The sequence below is a fragment of the Fundulus heteroclitus genome, chromosome 22 (genome assembly GCF_011125445.2).
Source record: "Fundulus heteroclitus isolate FHET01 chromosome 22, MU-UCD_Fhet_4.1, whole genome shotgun sequence".
Taxonomy (NCBI): Eukaryota; Metazoa; Chordata; class Actinopteri; order Cyprinodontiformes; family Fundulidae; genus Fundulus; species Fundulus heteroclitus.
Window position 1 is genome coordinate 35,141,345 of NC_046382.1, and position 20,641 is coordinate 35,161,985.

General features: G+C 40.4%; 1 protein-coding gene across 1 annotated transcript in view; it reads right to left on the reverse strand.

Moving 5' to 3' along the window:
* Positions 1–904: 904 nt before the first annotated feature.
* LOC118557070 (B-cadherin-like) overlaps positions 905–20,641 on the reverse strand; it is a 29,031-nt gene continuing 9,294 nt past the window's right edge. Inside the window, exons 7-17 of the mRNA XM_036126081.1 lie at positions 19,242–19,414; positions 7,382–7,510; positions 6,299–6,487; positions 5,902–6,146; positions 5,598–5,740; positions 4,817–4,908; positions 4,576–4,708; positions 4,076–4,294; positions 3,368–3,495; positions 3,001–3,144; positions 905–1,571 (exon numbers count right to left, since the gene is read on the reverse strand). Coding sequence (XP_035981974.1) covers positions 1,365–1,571; positions 3,001–3,144; positions 3,368–3,495; positions 4,076–4,294; positions 4,576–4,708; positions 4,817–4,908; positions 5,598–5,740; positions 5,902–6,146; positions 6,299–6,487; positions 7,382–7,510; positions 19,242–19,414 — 1,802 coding nt within the window. The 3' untranslated portion in view covers positions 905–1,364. The remainder of the gene's footprint in view (positions 1,572–3,000; positions 3,145–3,367; positions 3,496–4,075; positions 4,295–4,575; positions 4,709–4,816; positions 4,909–5,597; positions 5,741–5,901; positions 6,147–6,298; positions 6,488–7,381; positions 7,511–19,241; positions 19,415–20,641) is intronic.

Genomic DNA, 20,641 nt, shown 5'->3' on the forward strand with positions numbered 1-20,641 from the left:
AGTCTGTTATGCTACCGCACACTTAGCATTGTTGGAACTATGGAAAGCGCAAAGGGTTAAAGAAACAGTCCGGAGAGCGCTGCGGGCCAAAAAAATTAAAATAAAGGGAACTGTGTGTTTTGACGTGCAACACACATTTCAGCATTATGGTATAACAAAGTTAACGTGCTAATAACACATTAAAACTGACAGCCCTAATATATACATATTTCTCAATAGCTGTAATTCTACACAAATTCACTGGGTTTCTTTGCAATTGATCTTGTTTCTTTCCACTGATTTTGAGGTCTCTACATTTCAACCAACGTTTAAGCTGTTCTATGCTGGGTTTTCTTGATTTAAGCAGGTTTAAATTTACCTCTCGGGACGCCATCATCTACCAAAATGATAAGTATTATGGTTGGTGCCATTGTAGATTGTACTCCGCTTGTGCTACCTCCACGAAACCTGGGCTGTCTCCGGGCAAATGTAACATAATTTGAGAAACATCCCATTAGGAGAAAGTCATCCAGGGTTGTACCAAGTTTGTCGCTAATTCCCATTTAGAAAAAAAATAAACGGACTCGCTCAATTAGTCACTAATCAAGTTACATATTTTAACTCCTTTTTTCCTAAACCAGACAAAAATAAATGTTGGTATACTTTTCATTAAAATAAAAGTATTTAATATTTTTGGAAAGTTCTTTCAAAACTGGTCAGTGTTTAATTTCCATGCGGTAGTTAAAAGATTGAAGTTATTTGCTTTCATGCATTTACCATGGATTTCTAATATAGTAAAAAAAAACAGTTCAAAACATTTGGTTGTCAAAGTATTAATTCTCTAAAACAAATACACCATACACAAGTACAACATGTAATGACCATATAAAATAAAAAAATGCACGTTCAGTATAGTACAATAGAAATAATTGCGTCGAGATTTAGTAAAGCAGTACAACAGACCATAGTTACATAGTCACCCGTGGCTGAGTCACTCATTTTATATGATTTCTAGAGTATTACTCATCCATGCAAAAAAAATATAAAACCCCAAAGATAAAAAAAATACACAATAGATAAATCACATGTTGCCATTTTCACACAGATTTTGTCAGCGATACTGCAAGCCTTTGAATGTTTAAGGCCAGTATAACTAGTAAACTAAAAACCAAAAAGGATTAAAAAAAAAATGTTTTTGTTTGCCTAAAAAAGCAGCAGAAAGACACTGAGAAAACTCATAAAAACAAACTTATTCTTTAGCTTCTTTGCAGTGGCTCCTAACTGCCAATGGGACTGAAGTAAAGATCACAAGCCAAATCTCACTGATGTGAGGAATTTAAGTGCAGTTAAACTGCATGCAGCCATTTTCACCAGCGTTTGTACATTTACAGCGCGTCATCTCCTCCATACATGTCAGCCAGTTTCTTGAAGCGAGGGCCCCAGTCGTTCAGGCAGTCATAATCCTGGTCTCCATCGCTTGATGAATTTAGAGATGAGAGGCTTCCCGCTTCAGAACCCCCTCCTTCATAATCAAACACCAGCAGGGAGTCATAGGGAGGAGCAGTTGGGTCGCTATCTGCTGCTTTCAGGTTCTGGGTCACGAAGAGCAAAACATGTTTGATATTTCACAAATGTAACTCTATATACTAAATAGTGTGAGTAACTATTGAGTGCATCTTAAAAAAAATACACTGCTCAAAATAATTAAAGGAACACTTTGAAAACACCCATTCTCAAATGTAAAAAAGCCTACTGTATTAGCCTTTTCCAGCCAGACCGACGAACTGCGTATTGAATACCCAGACTCTCGGGTCTAAAACTTACCAGACCAATCACAGCACAGGAGGGGGGAGTTTATGATTCGTCACTCTTTACCCATAATGCAGCAGTGCTTTTCTGTAACTATAACAGTCAAGATGGCAACCACATCACAGCAAACAATGTTTTATTGATGCCCTTTATTATGTCCTGAGTGAACTGGATATATCTTTAAAACCTCAACAACTGGCTGCACTAGGAATTAAAACAGAGCATGATGCTTGGAGTTTGAGTCACATCTGTATGTAATTGGCTCTACCCCATTTCCGGTGACACTGTTAGCCTTACCCCGCCTTTTAAATTGGGCTCTACCAGCTGCTTTCCAGAATGATGTACCATGTTTATACCTTAAGTCAGTCTGGCTGAACAGGCCAAGTCAGAGCACCATCGTTTATCTTGTATAGGTCTATGCATCCCTCCATGGAGATGCCTCCCCAGACCAAAACGGACCCACCACCAAACCGATCATGCTGAACATTGTTGCAGGCAGCATCGTTTTCACTGCAGCAGTGAGCCTGCTCTCATCTACCGGAGGCAGTAAGCACAGGAAACCGTCCCTCAGACTGCCCGCATAAAGTCTGTTTCTTTGGGTTAGGGTTAGGTCAGATATTTACTCATGTGGCCTACTGGAGATCACTTTTTTGGCAGAACTGAGCCTGTTCCTCCTTGAATAAAGGAGCAGATCTCGGTCCTGTTGATGGGTTAAGGACCTCTAACAGCCCTGTACAGCTCTTCTAGAGTAACTGCCTGTCTTGTGGAATCTTGTTCATGCCCCCGAGACTGTGCTGCAAAACACAGCACAGCTTCTAGTGATGGCCCTTATAGATGGGGTATCCTGGTGGAGTTGGACTGTCTGTCTAACCTGTGTAGTTTCCAGATATCGCCTCATGGTATTAGTAGTGACACCGATCCTGGTCTAATGCAAAACTGATGTGATTTCTGTGGCCTCCACCTGCAGAACCATTCCTATTTTTGGGGTTGTTGCTGCTTTAGTGCAGCTGTTTTTAATCTCATTAACACCAGATCAGCCAACACCGATCAACAACCCTCCTTACTAATGACCTGACCAGATCAACAATACAGAAGTTTAACCAACTTGATACTCTGATTAAGAACTGTTCCTTTAATTTTTTTGAGCCATGTATGTTTACAAGCTAATTTTTCAACACAGAAATAAGTTATTCTGTATTGTTCTGAGCTCACATCATCAATGAAGTTTCCGATGTCATCTGGGTTGGCAGGCCGAGGCTTGTATACAGGTGCTGGCAAAAAAACTGGAGCCACATCATTCCTGAACACCTCTGGACGGTTGTCCAAACCACGGTGGAGAACACCCAGATCATAGTCCTGATGGAGAGAAATGTAACATTTGTTTCTCTACACAGAGACCTCCTTTTAGACCACAAAAATCTAAGTCCTATTTTTCACTGGATTAAATCCCCAGAAAAGCTCACTGAATGTGATATAAAATGTATAATTTTCAAATGCACAAAGCCAGATGTAAAAAATTAATTCTATGTACACAATGTTTTAGTGTATTGGTCCCGACTGTAGCAGAAGCAGCCTCTACCTGATCATCCTCTCCACCTCCCTCCTCATCATAGTAAAAGATGTCGTCTCTGAAGTCATCTTGGAGTAAAAACGGTTCCTTCACTGGCTTCTTTTGCTTTGTCAACAGAAGCAGCAGGAGGACCAGCACTGAAAGAACATTAACTTTACATGGCATCTCATTTCCAAGACCAAAACAATTCTGTGAAGCTTTGAGGGGATAGTCCTGAATGGATCATACATCCTACTTGTTTCAGTCTTTATCTAATGAAACATTTGATCCATAGCTCACAAAATCCATCCTGAGTGACCCGGTCAAACCTGGACAGATGGCACCATCTACAGATCTGACCCTACTCAAGACTGAAACTAATACAGGGAGAAGCAGCTCAGGCCGCATGTCAGATCTGAACATGGCTTATAATACCAAGTGTATGATACCATTTTATTAGCATCAGTTACAAATCAATAAAAGTCACCAGCATCATCATCTGATGAATTCATGAAAACAGTATTTCTATAAACTATTACATAACCCTCCTAGAACCAATTTGACAGGAAAACAATTTCAGACTTTAAAATGTTGTATTTAATCCATCTGTACAGTTGAACAATGATGTTCTGTTCAGTCCCTTCTAAATGACAAACGTAGCATTTTTTTTCTTTGAACCATAACTTTCATTTAGTGAACCTGTATTTATCGAAAAACGCATTAGAATTTCAAACTCACTGAGTAGCAGCAGGATGCCGCCAAGTATTCCCATGATGACGGGGAGTTTGGAGCCACCTGCAATTTTACCGAGGCACTTCACATCTGTTCCAGAGCAGTCACATACAGTAACTGTGACTGTGTTGGCCTGAAACAGACCCTGGTAGTCAAAAACATTCATGCCAACGTTGTACGCTCTACTTTCCAGCTCTCTGTTCATAGTCAGGATAATTCCCGTTTCTGCAATAGAAAAATATACAATTAAAACTTTTCAAAAATGTGTGCAAACTCCACAATCTGATATACTCCATAAGAGCGTTCCTTTAATTATTTTGAGTATTTCTATTGGCAGGTTTTGTGTTTAGAGTTTTGTCTGCAAGCCCCTGACCCTCTACAGAATTTTAGAAAGAAAATTCTATAGACATTTGATATAATTGCAACAGTGTAGACTATAAAAATGATTTCACAGTATTGTGTTGCTTCTATTGTAAGTCCATATAACCCACTGCTAGTGTACGTACTGGTGTTGTTCATCCTAGCAGTCCAGTCAGCCTTCGCAGAGTCAAGCAAACTGACGCTGTATGGAGAAGTAAAGCCTGGTCCATCTTTGTCTGTTACCGTGAGCAGCAGAGAATCTGGATTCTTGTTGCACACCTGTGGAAAAAAATGGATTTAAAACATTGGTACAGATCATGTTACAGCACACTTAAAAATTTCCTCTTATATAAAAGGGATTAAACTATAAATTGGGGGGTTACATACTTTGATTTCTCGTTCCTCAATGATGGGAGCGTTGTCATTGACATCCTCAAGCACAACGACCAGAGTGCCAGTTCCTGTGGCTGGTAGTTGATCTGGAGAGGTGGGAAGCATACAACAGTGAGGCATGAGCAATCATGTGGACACCTTCAATAATCTTAGGAAGAACTCCAAAATCTCCTCCTGATGAAAAGGTTGAGGAATTCACAAGTGCTACAGGTTACAACTTTCTCATGGGCTCGACACAGGGGAGTGAAACGACAGCAGCTAATGACTTTCATCGCCACCTTGGTGGAGACCCAACAAACGGGATACGGCAGTGACGGTAGCGTTTTTGAATCGCTGGTTTCCCAGCAATTTCTATTGGTTATGAAATTGGAGGCCTTTCGATAATTTCAAATAGTCCCCAACACAAAAATTTGCTGGAATTAACTGAAATATTGCTTTTATGTCTACTATATAAAAGAAAAATACCACTGGGCTCATCCTATATCACAGACAAAGAAACAGCCTGCAGAATATCATTATTTTAAGAGCGGACCTCACGGGTGATCCAGGTATACTGCTGGGCAGGCAACTGTTGCCTCATTGCACAAGTTCCATAGGAAATGTATGGAGAGGGAGCGGCTTCGCTCTCCGTGTCTTGAGCCCATACACAGCACGGTTTAGGCCAAGATTAACAGTTTTATCTCAAACCAAAGATATAAATCCACATTCCTCTAAAAAGTGATGTATAAAGACTTCTTCTAAAACCAACGAAGAACAAGACAACTGAAACACCTACCGTCATCATAAGCACCAATAAGTGCTGTGTATTTGTCATCCTTGATAAACAGGGATTCTCTGTCCATTCGGCTTCTCAATTTAATCTCACCAGTGTTCTCATCAACATTAAACCAGCCAGCCTGGTCACGGATCACTTTGTACCTGAACATTAGGAAAACCACACATATAAACATACATACATACATACACATATCTACATATATATGTAATAAATTATATGGCTGGGCTTTACAAGCACTAAATGTAAAAACATTAATTCAACTTATGTTGTGACTAAGTGTGAAGATTTCCAGGTTGCTTACATGACTTTCTGTTTGCGTGCAGTGTCTGGATCAGAAGCTGTGTACCACACCACTGTGCTGCCTTCAGCAAGATCCTCTTTTTTGGACACAGTGTTCGTTTCTGGTTCAAAGATGGGAGGTTCATTGACGTCCTTCACAGTCACCACCACTGTAATAGTGGAAGTGGGCAACGAAACAGCAAAAGGAATCTCATTCTCCACCATCACCAGTAGAGTGTGCTTACTGGTTTTCTCAAAGTCAAGCCCCTGGTTCAATGGAAGAAAGAACATAATAAGTTAACTGATCAGAAATTAACGGATCAGGCTGCTACTAAATGTAACTTTAGTCAATACAATTGTGTAAAAAGTTTAAAACTAGGTTCAAACAATAATAACAAAAAAACAGCTTTTCCACCTACCTTAGCTGTAGTAATGATGCCTTCTTGTCTATTAGTTTCTGATGTTTTCACAGTAAAAAGTTTTCCAGGATCTCCATCAATGATTTTGAACTTTGCATTCCAGGCTGGAGAATGTGGCTCATCACCGTCTGTCACCGACATCCGAACTACTTCAGCATCCGCTTTATTCTCTTCTACTGTTGCTGCATACTGAGACAATATAGAGGACGTCCTCAAAGTTGTTCACCGCACAACAACAGGAATAATAATTCACTGGCCACATATACATTAGATGAAATTACTCTTTATAAACCTTGTATGTTTAATTTATCCATCTATGTGGACTAGGAATGAAAGTTAGGAGATAATCTAAGGTTGGTGGATCTTATCAATTCACTAACGCTTAATTGATAAGCACCCATTTTATTAATAGCCCTAGTTTTCTCCTCTTGTAACAAGAGTGTCTTTCCATAACATGGAATTTTTTTTAATATGCTGAATTTTAAAAGAGGCAAATCAAATTTGTTCAGTCAGTATTTAATACAAATGGCACAATAAACTGTTACTACAAAAATCACACATTATTAAACTTGGATACATTTATAAAACAGGAACTTTGTACTGAATAGAAAAATAGGTTTAATAAAATAAAATGTATAAAACCCTAAATTCCCACAAAAGACCTCACCATCAACCATTCTTTTGGTGTCTTTTTCTATTACAATTCTCTGTATTTCTTGCCTTCTGAGCACATCAGTGAGTTTTGGTTGAGAAGTTGACCCTGTTCCGCCAGGCAGAACGCATCCTGTACATCCTTGTCGTCAAACAGTAAAGAAATAATCCCACACTGGACTCAGCTTGGACCACTTCATGTTGCCACCTCCATGACTTTGTCCCTTTTACTATTGTGGTTTTGCTCCACTGCAGCTCAGTACACAGCTTCTAGATGACAGCCATACTACAACACTGAAATGTGAAAAGATACCCACCCCTAATGGCCTCCCACAATAAATGAACAGCAGATTAAAAGCACACAGTCATGTGTGTGTGTGTGTGTGTGTGTGTGTGTGTGTGTGTGTGTGTGTGTGTGTGTGTGTTACTTACAGAGGGTTCTGTAAAGGCTGGAGCGTGATCGTTGCTGTCCGTCACCTTGATAATCACGTCAGTGTATCCAGTCAACCCTTCTCCCTCCAAGTCTGCTACCTGCACTCTCAGTTTGTACTGAGGGAATTTCTGTTATGTGATATTAACAAGACAGACAGTTGGCCATCACTGAGCTGTAAGACACTCTAAAATACTCTATACTACTTTCAGTGCAACAGCACAGATTTTTCCCTCCAGAACTTAGATGCTTCAAGAAAAACTTGAACAGGTTTAGGTTTCAACATGCAGTATATAGTTTATTCTGAGAAATATAGCACATAGAACTTGAGTTGAGAAATTACAACATTTACCTTTACATGAAAAAAATAACCAAGAAAATCCTGTTCAACCATAAATTAGGGCTGTTGAACGGTACATGCATTTGTAGCTCAAAGCAGAGGTCAAGGTCTCCAGTGGTGGTTCTCCCTAGAGACTGAAGGAAGAAGCTGCTGGAGTGATGGGAACAGTTGGACACCAGGAAGTATGAAAAACAGAGGGGAACATTATGCACTGTGTGTGGAGCAACACCAACTGGCAGAAACACAAGCAAGGCTAGAAACTGACTGGCTGCGATGTTAATATTATTGGAGAAGCAGCTGGCTGTTACCAGCAGCTCTTCTCTATGTTGAGCTGCATAAAGCTGATCTCAGTAAATATCCAAAGTCCTCTTTGGACAACCCACGCCAGCCTTTTGTTGTACGTAGTCCTGATATATACTGCTTTCAGATGTCCAGGCAGCATCATACAATTCAGCTCTCAGAGGAGTTGTTGGAAGCTATCAGCTTCATGTAGCCTTAGGAGCTTCCCTGTTGCCTCATCTTACACACAGCAGCAATAACCTGATTTCACGTCATAAAATCTCAAATATTCAATAACTGTAGTATGTGTTAATATTTTCTCCAATATGTCTCGTCAGTCACAAAAGACTTCAGAAACTCCTGAACAACAAAGTTTAGGCAAAGTCACAACATCTAAGACTGGTTCAACTAGTTTCTGGAGATCAGCAAACCAAAAAGGAAGCCTCTATAAAAATCACCCCCTCACTGTGATGAGGATTTTGTCATTAATGGTGGAGATGATCGATTCAGCTCGTGTCCCCTCGTTGAAGTGGAGACACTGGAATAATCCCGGCAGAGAATCCAAGCATTTAGCTGCTGTTAGGAGTTTAACATTCTGGTAACAGGTAAGACCACCCAGGCAGGATCCTTTGCAATCTTCCTTAGCAGACAAGGCAAAAGGTTGTTTTGTTTACTTTAGAAAAAGATTAAAACCAAGATTACGCTGACAGGCCCTGAAGCTAGCTGTGCTTGCAGAATAACCCAGGAAAGGACCTTAGGACAGACTCGGTAATATTTTGGAGTAACTGAAAAAAGGTCAGAAATGCTCCTGTGTCTGGTGCTGTGCAGGAGTAGACAAGCTGGACAGCATAAGTGAACGTCAGTAAATCTACTGACAGCCTGATGTTATCAAACTGTTCTTAGACTTAGAAAACTTTAGTATAAAGACAGCCCTAATATGACTACGATATGGTGTCAAAATGAACATGGCACTCAAGTAAAGTTCAAACTGGACCATCTAGATATCAAACTAAATCCATAGATTTTAACTTTATTCTTTAAATTATCAGCACATTCCTACTCAATAATCCCTGATAAGCAATAGTGACAATTTAAATTCTTTTGTTGTATAATGATTGAAAAATTCTAATTGCCCAATGCACATCATTTTTATTTATGAAATTGAGCATATCGTTTGTTTCTCTTGAATGAAACGTAACAAATTGACTTCACATTTAAGGAACACATCGAACCTAGATTTTTGGTACCTTTCCACCCCTACCATCTATGAATGAATTGAAACACGAGATATTTGATACATTCTTCATTTATGAGCTACCAAGTCAGCCAATGCGGTACCGCGCACGTGACGTCACCGTCTCAAGAGCAACGCCCCTTTTGCCGCTTAGGTAGGGCATACAGGAGAGAAAGCACGGATAACCCAGCTATTACAAGCGCAACAGAAACAGCGATATGACCGACTTTACAGCCGTTAAACTTTCCCAAGACGATGTCCCAGGCACACGGATTACTGGTCGCACTGTCGAAGAACACACCAACCTTCAGCTCAAACGATGGCTTGAGGTTCGAGGGCTTAAAAAGACTGGAAAACTGGCCGAGTTGATGAACGGTAAGCTTTGTTTTTTTTTTCCTGCGCGGCGATCATGGCGGCGTCGGCCGTTTTTTTTTGTTGTTGTTGTTTGCAATCACCGTCCAGGAATGGGTATATGTTTAATGTTTGTCTCATTTGAAATGTTTTTGAGTAAGCTATCCTGGTAGCAGGCTATCATGTTAGCGCCTGCTACCATGATAGCCTATATGCTGTCATGGTAGCAGGCGCTACTTTATTAACATGTCGGCCACCAAAATACTCTTACCTTGACTTGATGTCGCTGGAATTGGGTCAGGATGTTCTTCGGTTGGGCCCTTTCCTCCGACAAAATGCTTGCTACATATGTACTTGAATTTGGTAACTTTTTCCGGGTTGAACTGTTGTGTAGGCCGACCGCCCCGGTCCCAGCGCACACATTTCTCCTTGGCAGTCTTGAAGAAAACATCCTTCATATGCGGCCGATCAGCGTACCTCGAGTCGCTGTTGCACGTTCAATAGCAACAATGTTTAAAAACCATGGTCTTAGATTTGAAAAAAGCAGTCGTTTACCGAGTAAAACCTAGGCTAACGCACGTCTCTTTTAAAGCAAAGCAGCGGCGGCTTTCCGGAGTTTGCCCCACTGCGTACCACGTGATGTGACGTCATTGTGACGTTGTGTTTCTAAAAATAGCTCGCGCGCGGTACCGCATTACATGAAATCAACTGAATGTATTTAAGGCATTAGGTCAATATAGGTCATTTCATTAACTTTGAATTTAGGCCCCTTTTCCAGTGCCTCGGTTGACCAGGCTCTAAAACTGAAGAGTGAAAAATTTATATTAAAGACCCTGCCTGGGGAAAAAAAAAAAAAAAAAAAAAGGAAAATGACACCATGTTTCTATGCATCTGATCCGCGGATTTAACAAGGCTCTCATTTTACAAACACAGTGGTTTGATCAGTGGCCGTAAACCAATTTTTTTTTAACCAGTGAGGGGAAAAGCGGAGCTGCTGTCCCTGTGCTCTGAGAGTAGACGGAGCAAAGGTGTTTCCCCTCTTCCAGAAATTTCAAGGCCAGTTGGAATAAAAAAACGTGTTGATTAAAGGTGGAGTACTTGAGCGGATTCAGGTAGGGCTGGTGGAAAAAGGGCAATAGAGTGGTTGTTGGTGCCAGACTGGCTGATCTGAGCATTTCATACCTGCCCTTAAACATAAGAAATGGATTTGTGAAAACTCGTGTATGAGGACAAAGGTTTGCCGAATCCCATCACTGAACGTATAAGACAATGAACCTTGAAGCAGATGGGCTACAGCAGCAAATGATTACACCAGGCACCAATCCTGAGCAGGAATCTGAGGCTACAGTTCACACAGACTCACCAAAATGTAACAATAACGGACTGTAACAATAAAGTCTTAATTTCAGCTATGACAATCAGATGGTGTCAGCGCTATGCGACATACATGACCCTGTGTGGATGTAAAAGGTCACTGGGCTAAAGCAACAGTGAGGAAAACCTAGTTAGACAATGGGAGACAAAGCAGAGAATGTGATGACTTCACTGCAGCTCAGTGAAGAGGATGCCACTAAATTGAATACATTGAAAAGAAAACTAGATTATCATTATGCAACTAATGCAAAGAAATTGCATTAGAGATTATGCAAGGGTGTGTCTATCTGGAGCTGTAGGAAAAATCCTGATTGCTAATGAGGATGATGAGGGCCAAGTTGCATTTCTAGGATGAGTGATGACAAAACAGACTGATGAGGCATGGTTTCCAACTGTTAAAATCAGCAACACTGTGGAATGAAAAATAGAGAAAAGAACAGATGTCACCATGCTAACAGAGAATGAGAACCAAAGCTTTAAAAGACAGACCAAATATGCAGCCTACACAAACAACTTTTCGGTGTTGGCATGTCCCCCTCAAGGTGTGTTCATACCAAACGCTTTAATATGGCATGTCTTGGTAAAAAATAAACAGGTTTACAGGGTTTCCTTTTTTCACCCCCAGAATATTGCCAACATTTTGGCAATATTCTGGTGGGGTTGGCCATATCATTTACAATGATACTGGTAAGTTTTTTGGTCCCGGGGAAAATTGGCATATCATGATTACATCATGATATGCCAATTTTCGTGGGGAAAATTGGCATTTCACTCCATCACGTAACGGATTACGCCCACGTTGGTCGTGCAGCACGTGCTTGAAGTTGTAAAGGTGAAGGCAAACATGGATGGTAGCGTTAACGCTGATTTAATTCCCAAAAAAGGAGCTACTTTGGTGGTGTGGAATTATTTTGGCTACAAACAACCAGATATAGAACAGACTACAATAATATGCAAAGAGTGCAAGAAGCCTGTAATATCAAAAGGGGGAATTACCTCTAATTTATTTCACCATCTCAAGCACCAGCACCCGATTCTGTGCGAGGAGAGTCTTAAAGCCCGAAAGCTCAGGAGCTAACACCGAATACAACTGCTAAGAGACTTTGCAATGCCATGCTGAGCTATCTTATTTTGTCTTAGGCTACGTTCACACTGCAGCCTGAAGTGACCCAATTCCGATTGTTTTGCCCATATGCGACCTGTGTCTGATCTTTTCATGACAGTCTGAACAACACAGATCAGATTTTTTCAAATGTGACCCAGGTCGCTTGGATATGTGGTCTTGAATCCAATACGTATAAGATCTTTTCAAAGTACGGCCAGCTCGCATTTATCCGACCTGTACGTCATCGATACTTGACAAATGTCACCAACGGTGGACCTGGCTATGCTAAAGAGGTTGGCTAAAAAAAAAAAAAAAAAAAAAAAAAAAAAAAGGTTGGCTATTGTGCGGTAACAAGCACCTGTTGCAAGTCAATACAGCCCCACGGCAACGCGTTTACTCACTGCTATGGCCGCCGAAGATGTGTGTTTTTACGCGAAAGCGCTAAAGAGAGCCGTTCAGACGCACATAAAGGTTGCCTTTGTCATTCGAAAATTATGAATGAAGTCCATATCAGTAAATCCGCTCACATCACTAAAATTTGGCCATCTTCCTTTTATGATCTTCTTAAAAAGATTGCGTTGGTAATGTGCTGGCTCCGGTTGGAGAATAACGTAAAGAACGCAAAATACGCTGCAGCATTATGATCCATGTTTACTTCCGTAAACAATCAGCATGCTTGCTACGTATGACGTCATCGCGTCCTCTACTGCGCATGCGGGACACTTAGGCGTATGAATGCAGTTAACACAGTAGATCACATACAAGTCGCATATATTTGGAAATGTGAACGGACACGCAAAAAAATCTGATTTCACAAAAATCGGAACTGAGCATCAAGGCCTGCAGTGTGAACGTAGCCTTAGTTTCAGACAGAAAAAGCAAACGCTGGAAAGATATTACTCGAGCTGTTACCATTTGTTTGGAGAAAGATATGATGCCAATCCAAACGGTGGAGAAGGAAGGCTTCATTCAACTTGTTTATAAGCTAGAACTAAGGTACGCCCTCCTGAAAAGGAAATATTTTTGAAAGACTTCTCTCCCAGAGGTGTATGAAGAATACCGTGAAAAAGTACAAGCGTTACTGTCAACTGCGGATTCTTTTTGCTTCGACCACGGATTTATGGTCAAGTAGGACGTAGCCTTACCTCAGTCTAACTGTGCACCATATTAACAGCAACTGGGAGCTGCACAGCTCAAACCTTGAGACCAGCTACTTTCCTGAGGAACACACGGGAGAAAATATCACGACTGGCTTAAAGGAGTTCCTCCAGTCTTGGGATGTCAATGAAAGAAAACAGCTGTTATGTGCTAGGGCAGGGGTTTTCAATAGGTGAGGCGCACCTCCCCTGGGGGGCGCCAAAGAGTCACAGGGGAGGCGCGAGAAGACAGAAGAAGACAGTGCTGCCGCTCAACTCTGTGAAACTTTGTAGCGATATTCGTGCCTTCTGTTTGAGCGCGCAGGAACCAATCCAAGCGCGCAGTGAAACAACTCTCAACGCTCAAAACCGGTCTGGCGCGCGCTCAACTCTGAAAAATTCTTCTCAACCCACTGTCCTCGCGCTCACTTCCATCTCTGCTCGCGCGCACCTGCTCAATCCACGCTCAACAACAGCTGTGCGGTCGCTCGGCTGTTTCATTGTCATCATTATTTAAAGAGCACTTTAAGAGGAGGTAAAACAAAGTGCTAAACATCAGAAATACATCAGATAAGAGATAAAATCTAATTAAATGCTTGGTTGTTAAAATAGCAATAGGTTTGAATTGTGTATAATTACCCTAAAAAGTAAATCGGAATATGGATGTGTTGACATCTGTTAAATTCAGGTTATCCTTTTTATTATTATTTCAGTTGACGTCTCCTGTTGACGCGAGTTCAGTTTGACATTGGCGTCTGTTTAGTTCAGTTTGTCTGCTGTTGAAAACAATCTCTAATGACAGCTAAATTTTAAAACTAAGTCCTCTGTCCGTGATGTTTCAGTAAAAGTAGCACGTAAAATTTAAATATTTGGATGGATATTTTATGAATAGGCCTTTTTTTAGTAATGTACGTTGTTAAAAGAAATACAAAAAAAAAACATGTTTTGGACTATCAGTTGTTTTTGAAACACAGCATTCTAGGAACCCAAAAGAAAGTTGCATTTACTGCAGGGACCTGTGTGGGGTAGGTTTGTGGTGGTGGTGGTAGTGGGGGGGGGGGGGGGGGGGGTTATCTTTACCCATTCCAAGGGGAGTCTCACATTCAATGAATTTGAAAACTCCTGTGCTAGGGTAATGGTAAATACTGAAATTTTGATTTCAAACTGTCTCTCTCCTATCCTCCCTGCCCCTGTTCCATCTGCAGAGGAGTATGAAGGATCCCAGGATTGTTAGAGCAGCAACAGTTTGTAAAAAGATTGTGAGTTCTTTCTCAAACAGTTGGAAGAAGCAGTGTGCACGGCTAGAGGTAAAATAAAAAAACAAATAAATAAAAATAAAAAAAAAGGGGAGGCACGGCTCAACACAAGCTCGTCACAGAATCTCTCACAAGATGGGGGTTGAGACAGAAGATGATCCAGTGAGTATTGGAGCAAGAAAAGCCCATCACTCAGGTCTTAGTTCTCAGCAGACAGAGCATCTGTGAACTCAACAAGAGGACCTGGGTGACCTGACCTATGTCACCATCTTATCCTTGAGACCTGTCCTTCAGCTGTTCAACACCAGCATTCTTCTAGTGAATGAAAATGATAGAGCTCACAAAATCCATAAAAAGCTCAATTTTGGAGTAATTTAACAGCAACAGGGGCGTAGGAAGGTTTTAAAATGTGGGGGGGCAAATAAGACAGATAAGGTATTATAGCCAAATGGCGAGCGGAGCGAACCAAAAAATCTTTTGGGTCCATAGGCAAGGAAAACTGAAATGCACCCCTATTTAACATGTTTAATGAGCATGCTGATTAAAGAAGCAATCAGTACATCTACATCAGCACTGTAGGCTTCAGAGTTATTTTTTAGAGGCACATCATTATCTTCTCAACATTTAGGAGGTATTTACCAAACAAAGACCTACCCCAAGAGGCAACAGATATTGACAGATTAAATTTGGTATTATCTCAAAGACAAAGAACAATGTTTAAATATACAATTATTACATACTGTTCAATAAATGATAGGCTTTTTTAATTAAGAGTAATTTTCATTTGAAAGTCCTTTTATGGGGACCGCCATCTTGGTGAAGAACAGTACTGCCTCCTCCCAGTTTGTGACGTCACTGTGCGGTATCGGCTGTAGAGCAAGTCCCAATGCCCTATCTGTCCCCTTGTAAATAAATATCCATTTTCATGCCAAAATATTTATTTAACCTCTTAAACAAGGATAGACATGGTATTAAGCCTTTAAATTTAAATTGATACTAATTTTACATTTTAGAGACATAAAAAGACAACAAATAAGCATTCAAGTACGGTTTGTGGATTGGGTTCTGCAATGTTATAAGATGAGTATAAAACTCATCTTTAGAACCAATCTCTGCTCAAAATGGTGATCTGCATCGCCTAATCTACTTTCAGCAGTTATCAGTTATTGCAACCGTGAACTGCAGAAAATACGGGCAGAGCGGCTCTTTCTGAGTTTACTCTGCTCCTGCTGTCACGATGAGCTGCAGCGAGTTATGAGGCGGAGGGATATTTCGGCGTTGACCGGACTTCCCCTTTAAAGTTACTAATATTGATTTCAGAGTAAAATGGTTTTGACATAATTATTGATAATAAAAATAATATAACTTACTACTGTCATGATTTGGGGTTTTGTTATGGTTTATGTTGGTCTTTTTAATTAGTTCACTCTCCTGTCTTAGTATTAGCTCTGGTTTTTATTATTTGCTTATGTTCTGTTTAGTCTCAGGTTTGGTCTTTATGTTGATTTTGGTTCTGGATTAGTCTAGTTTAACTTCTGTTTTGGTTTAGTAATTCTCTTCATGTAATCAATTCTGTCTTAGGTTTAGGTTATGTATTAATTTTGGTTAATTGAATAGTTTGGGTTTTAATGTGGTTTGATTTTGTACTTTGTTTTATATTAACAGTTTCTTCTGGCCTGCTCTGATCAGTTCTGTCACCAGCCTTTATTCAGTTCACCTGCCAGCATTCTTTTGTCTTCCTGTCACTCCCCTTCACCAGTCACCATCCAATCAGCTTCAGTTTACTTCCAGCCATTTTGTCCCCCCTGATCAGCTCCACCCATTCTGGTAATTAGTTTCACTCTGTTCACCTGTTCACTCCTCTACTTATATCTGCCTCTGTCTCCTGCACTCTGCCAGATCATTGTCTAACTAGCCTTTGGTGAGTTTGGTCCAGCATCCCTATTGTCTGTAGATTTAACCCAACTGCCTTTTTTGACATCTGAGCCAGCCTGATATCTGATCCTGATTTTCCTGCTCTGTTTCTGATTTTTCTGCCTGTTTTTGGACTCCCTCTCTGTGTACCGGTTTTTGGACTATAATTCTGACCACTGAGTTTTGCCTGCCCCTGTATTGTTTAAGATCGCCTCCATTAAACTTGCTTTTTCATTCACCCTGCTTGGTCGGCCTGAATACTGGGTCCATCCTTCTCTGGTTCGTGACAACTACACTGGGAATCGGTGGGTTCTTGTGAAAATTCAGGTTATCCTAGGTCTTGGTTTAAATCTTGTCTTCTTTCTCTTAATGGTTTTAAAGGAAGTGACTATAGCGCATGAGTCAAAAGGTCATTAAGTGGACAGACTCATAAAAGTTGGATACCGAGAAGATGCCCACACATTACTTATTAACTAGGTCCCAGTAAGCAGTACATAGTCATACAAGATGTAAACAATTTACACATACTAAGAGTACTGAAGCTTAACCCATATAAAAAAAAAATTAATAATGAATTTGAACATTAAAAAGATAATGAAATAACCAGTAGACTTCAAATAATTAAAATTTTAATTATCAGGAAAAAAAATTTATAAGAATTGAATGACAGTAACACTATCAATTAATTAGGTAGCCAAATACTTCTTGTTGATATTGATAGCTTTCTTATTGTTGTATTTATCAAAATAATGGAAAAAGTTAAAATGACAAACATACCTTTTGCCCCCCCTGTCCAAAAAGTGAGGGGGCACTTGCCCCCCTTCCCCCCCATTCCTACGCCACTGAGCAAGTATGAACAACACCCAGATGTTGTGGAACTAATGGATTTGGCAACCATGCTAGACCCAAGGTTCCACAGTCGGTACATGGATTTAGAACAGAGCATGGTAATCAAAGACAGAGCAGTTGGTGAAATGCAATCATCCCTGCTGCTACTAGAGGACGCTGAAACAGCATCACAAGTTCCAGAATCAACTGAAGATGTTCCAGGCCCAAGTGATGCAAAGTTGCCAAAGAGAACCCTCTGAAGCTTTTTTAAGAGGGTAACAGTAAGTGACGTACAGGGACCATCTCCCACAGGGAAAATCACGACAGAGTTAAACAGCTACCTAGATTGTCCGTCAGCCGATAGTGAGAGTGATCCCCTTAAATGATGGAAAGTGCAAGAGGTTAACTTTCCTTGGGTCAGCTGTTTGGCAAAAAAAATACCTGTGCATCAAAACCACAAGTTCAGCTTCTGAAAGGCTGTTTAGCACAGCAGGGAACATTGTTACCTGTAGTAGGTCTGCACTGAAGCCTGCTTCAGTGAATAGGCTCATGTTTTTGGATAAGAACATGAAACTGTAACAAGTGGTAACAACCAACTAGATGGTTGTGTTCTGCCACTGATTGGTAGTTTTTTTAGGCAGCATTTCAACTATTTTCAGCATCTGTTGAATGCTTTGGAAGTTTACCTCCTGTTAAAAAGGCAACATTTTTGTTGATCATCACATTTAAGCTCAAATTGTTTGAGAAATTCTCTATATGTAGAGTCAAACTTTCTAAGTTAACTGCACTTTAGAATTTGCGGTAGATTTTAGTTTGTCATATACAGACTTTCAATCCAATAAACAGATTGTGATTTTTGTTTTTATACTTTAAAACTGAAGTGATTCCACTAAGCATTGTGTAATATTTCAATTTTATGGAACATTTCAAGGCAACCTGTTTTTTTATAACTTATATTGTTGGATTTCTCTTTACCTCCTGAATACTATAAAACATAGTTTGGCCATATTTCCCAGCCTTAGTCCATTTTATGCACTCAGAACAGTCAGAACAAACACACTTTTGGTTTGGGAAGTGCAACGTGTCGTCATTTATAGAATTTACTACAAAAAAAGCAGTGTTTTAAAATACCCCCTCTGCTCTGTCTCAGCCTCACTACGTTCAACTCGCTCTGCAGCCAGTCACCCACCCAGCTGAGGTAATGGCTCCGCAACATGACGAGTGACGCATTAATCGCACAGCACAAAATATTGAAGTTCGCCGCTAACGTTTTTAATTGTCAATTTTTATCGATTCGTTGTTGCAGTCCTATGTGGAACGAAGTCCCAGTTTTGGTCCATGTGGCAGTCTACTTTTAAGACAAGGCTTAAAACTTTCCTTTTTGACGAAGCTTATTCCTAGCAGAGTGGGGACATAACAGTTTTCCTGCAGACATTTCAACACCTATCCTAGAGTCTGTCAGTTCTCTGAGAGAAAGTCTGTTTTTAAAATAAAAATAAAAAAGTAGAGATGGCAATATTCCCAGAAATGTAACCAAGAAATACAATAGGCACTTTTGGAATAAGGGCATGCATAAGACTATCCTACCTACTCTTCCACTCCTCAGGGGGATCACGTGAAGAATCTTTCAAATCCACTCTGGTAATTTCTTCCTCTTCTAATAAACTTGTACTTTCTTCCTTTGACTCTCAGCCATTTTCAAAATGGAGGGTGAGAGCAGGGGAGCTACAATGAACAGCTAAAACCAAAGCTAACCAGATACATAAACACTAGAAGTGTGCAGCCAGCAAGAGGAAAGTAGCATGGAACGAGCACACTAACTGGCATTACAGAAGTGCGTCACAATGATTGCCATGTGTCTGACTGTTTTTACAGGCCTGTGGCTTTTACAGGTTTACTTTTTCTGGTGTCTTTTTCTGAATACTACCGAGGATGAAGGATCATTTTACCCAGTAGAAAAAGTGTTTCTGAACCGGGCTACTGGCTATAGCTTTAAGCCAGTTTGTGGTATTAATCAGACTATTGAAAACAGTCAGAAATATCACCTCTCTGTCCAGTCCAGCAGCATCGACTCTGATGCCTCCAGATACAGGGTTGATGATAAACATGGATTTACTGGGCTCCTCTGGTTGCTGGCTGATGATTTTGTAGCGGATGATGCCGTTGTCAGTTGTTGGATCGTCAGCATCGGTGGCCACAACCTGAATCACATCCACACCTAATCAAGAGAAAACAATGCAGTTCAATGAGTGTAAAGGATTTGTCCCAATCTCCGCAACAATCAGATTTAACAAGAAAGCAGGCCTGAAAAAAACTCATCACCAATATTTCCAGTAATGTTTCATGTGTCTGAGCATTCATTGAACACTGAGCAACATCACATGTGCACACTGACGCTACACCAGTATTACACACCTGTTCAAAACCTGAAAAGTTACATGGCCTACAAAAACAATCAAATTACAACACTTTCCTTTAGATTTAGACAAAATTTACAAGAAAAAGACAAATCTTGGATTTTTTGATGAGCTTTATAGTTTAATTTATGTCAGAGTAGGGGTCCTGCTAAGGAAAAACTGAGAGGCATATTTTCTAGTCGATACTGACGAGGACCCGATTTAAGCTATCTGTATGGGACAACAAGAAAGAGGCGGTTGTCGGTATTACTACTGAGAATGCCACAAACATAGTAAGAGCAGCCGAGCTATGATCAAACAGTTGCTACTTGAGTATCCATTTTACCAAATACTTGAATAAACATGTCAGTAATCATGTTTGCTAAAATATTTACTTAAACCAGCTTCATTAAATTGTTGGCTGCTGCATGCCCAATGAGCTTGGACTCCAGGTACCTGGAGCTCAAAAACATGCGTGTCAGCCAAGCTGTTCCAGTGAACAAAAGCCCGAATGGTCCAGTTACTTTGGAACAGAGTTCTCTCCTGATAATCCACTAATGTAAAGTTACTTAAAAGTGTCAGAGTTGGGAAAATGGTTTGGAGCCATTTGCAACGCAAAACTGGCTTTTAGTCACCATGTGGAGAATTAAGCGAACCTCTGCTCATAATGTAGGTCAGGGGTCGGGAACCTTTTTGATTCAGAGAGCCATGAAAGCAAAATATCTGGAAATTTATTTCAGTGAGAGCCATTCACGTGTGACATCCGTGCTACGTCCGGGTCCCGCTGGTAGGCAAAAACAGTACTGTTCTCGTCTACTACATGACAAAACGGGTGAATTAGAGCCAGTGATGGGCAGTAGCGCCGCTACATGTAGCGAAGCTATTAGTTAAACTACATTTTCCAGTAGCTTGACCGTAGAGTCACTGCTTTATGAATCAAGTAACTTTCCTGTAGTGACGTTATTTTTTTGATCAAGTAGCGACGTAGCGTCCACAAACGCTACAAAATCCAGGACATAACTAAGAAATTAAACCAGGTTTGCTATTTT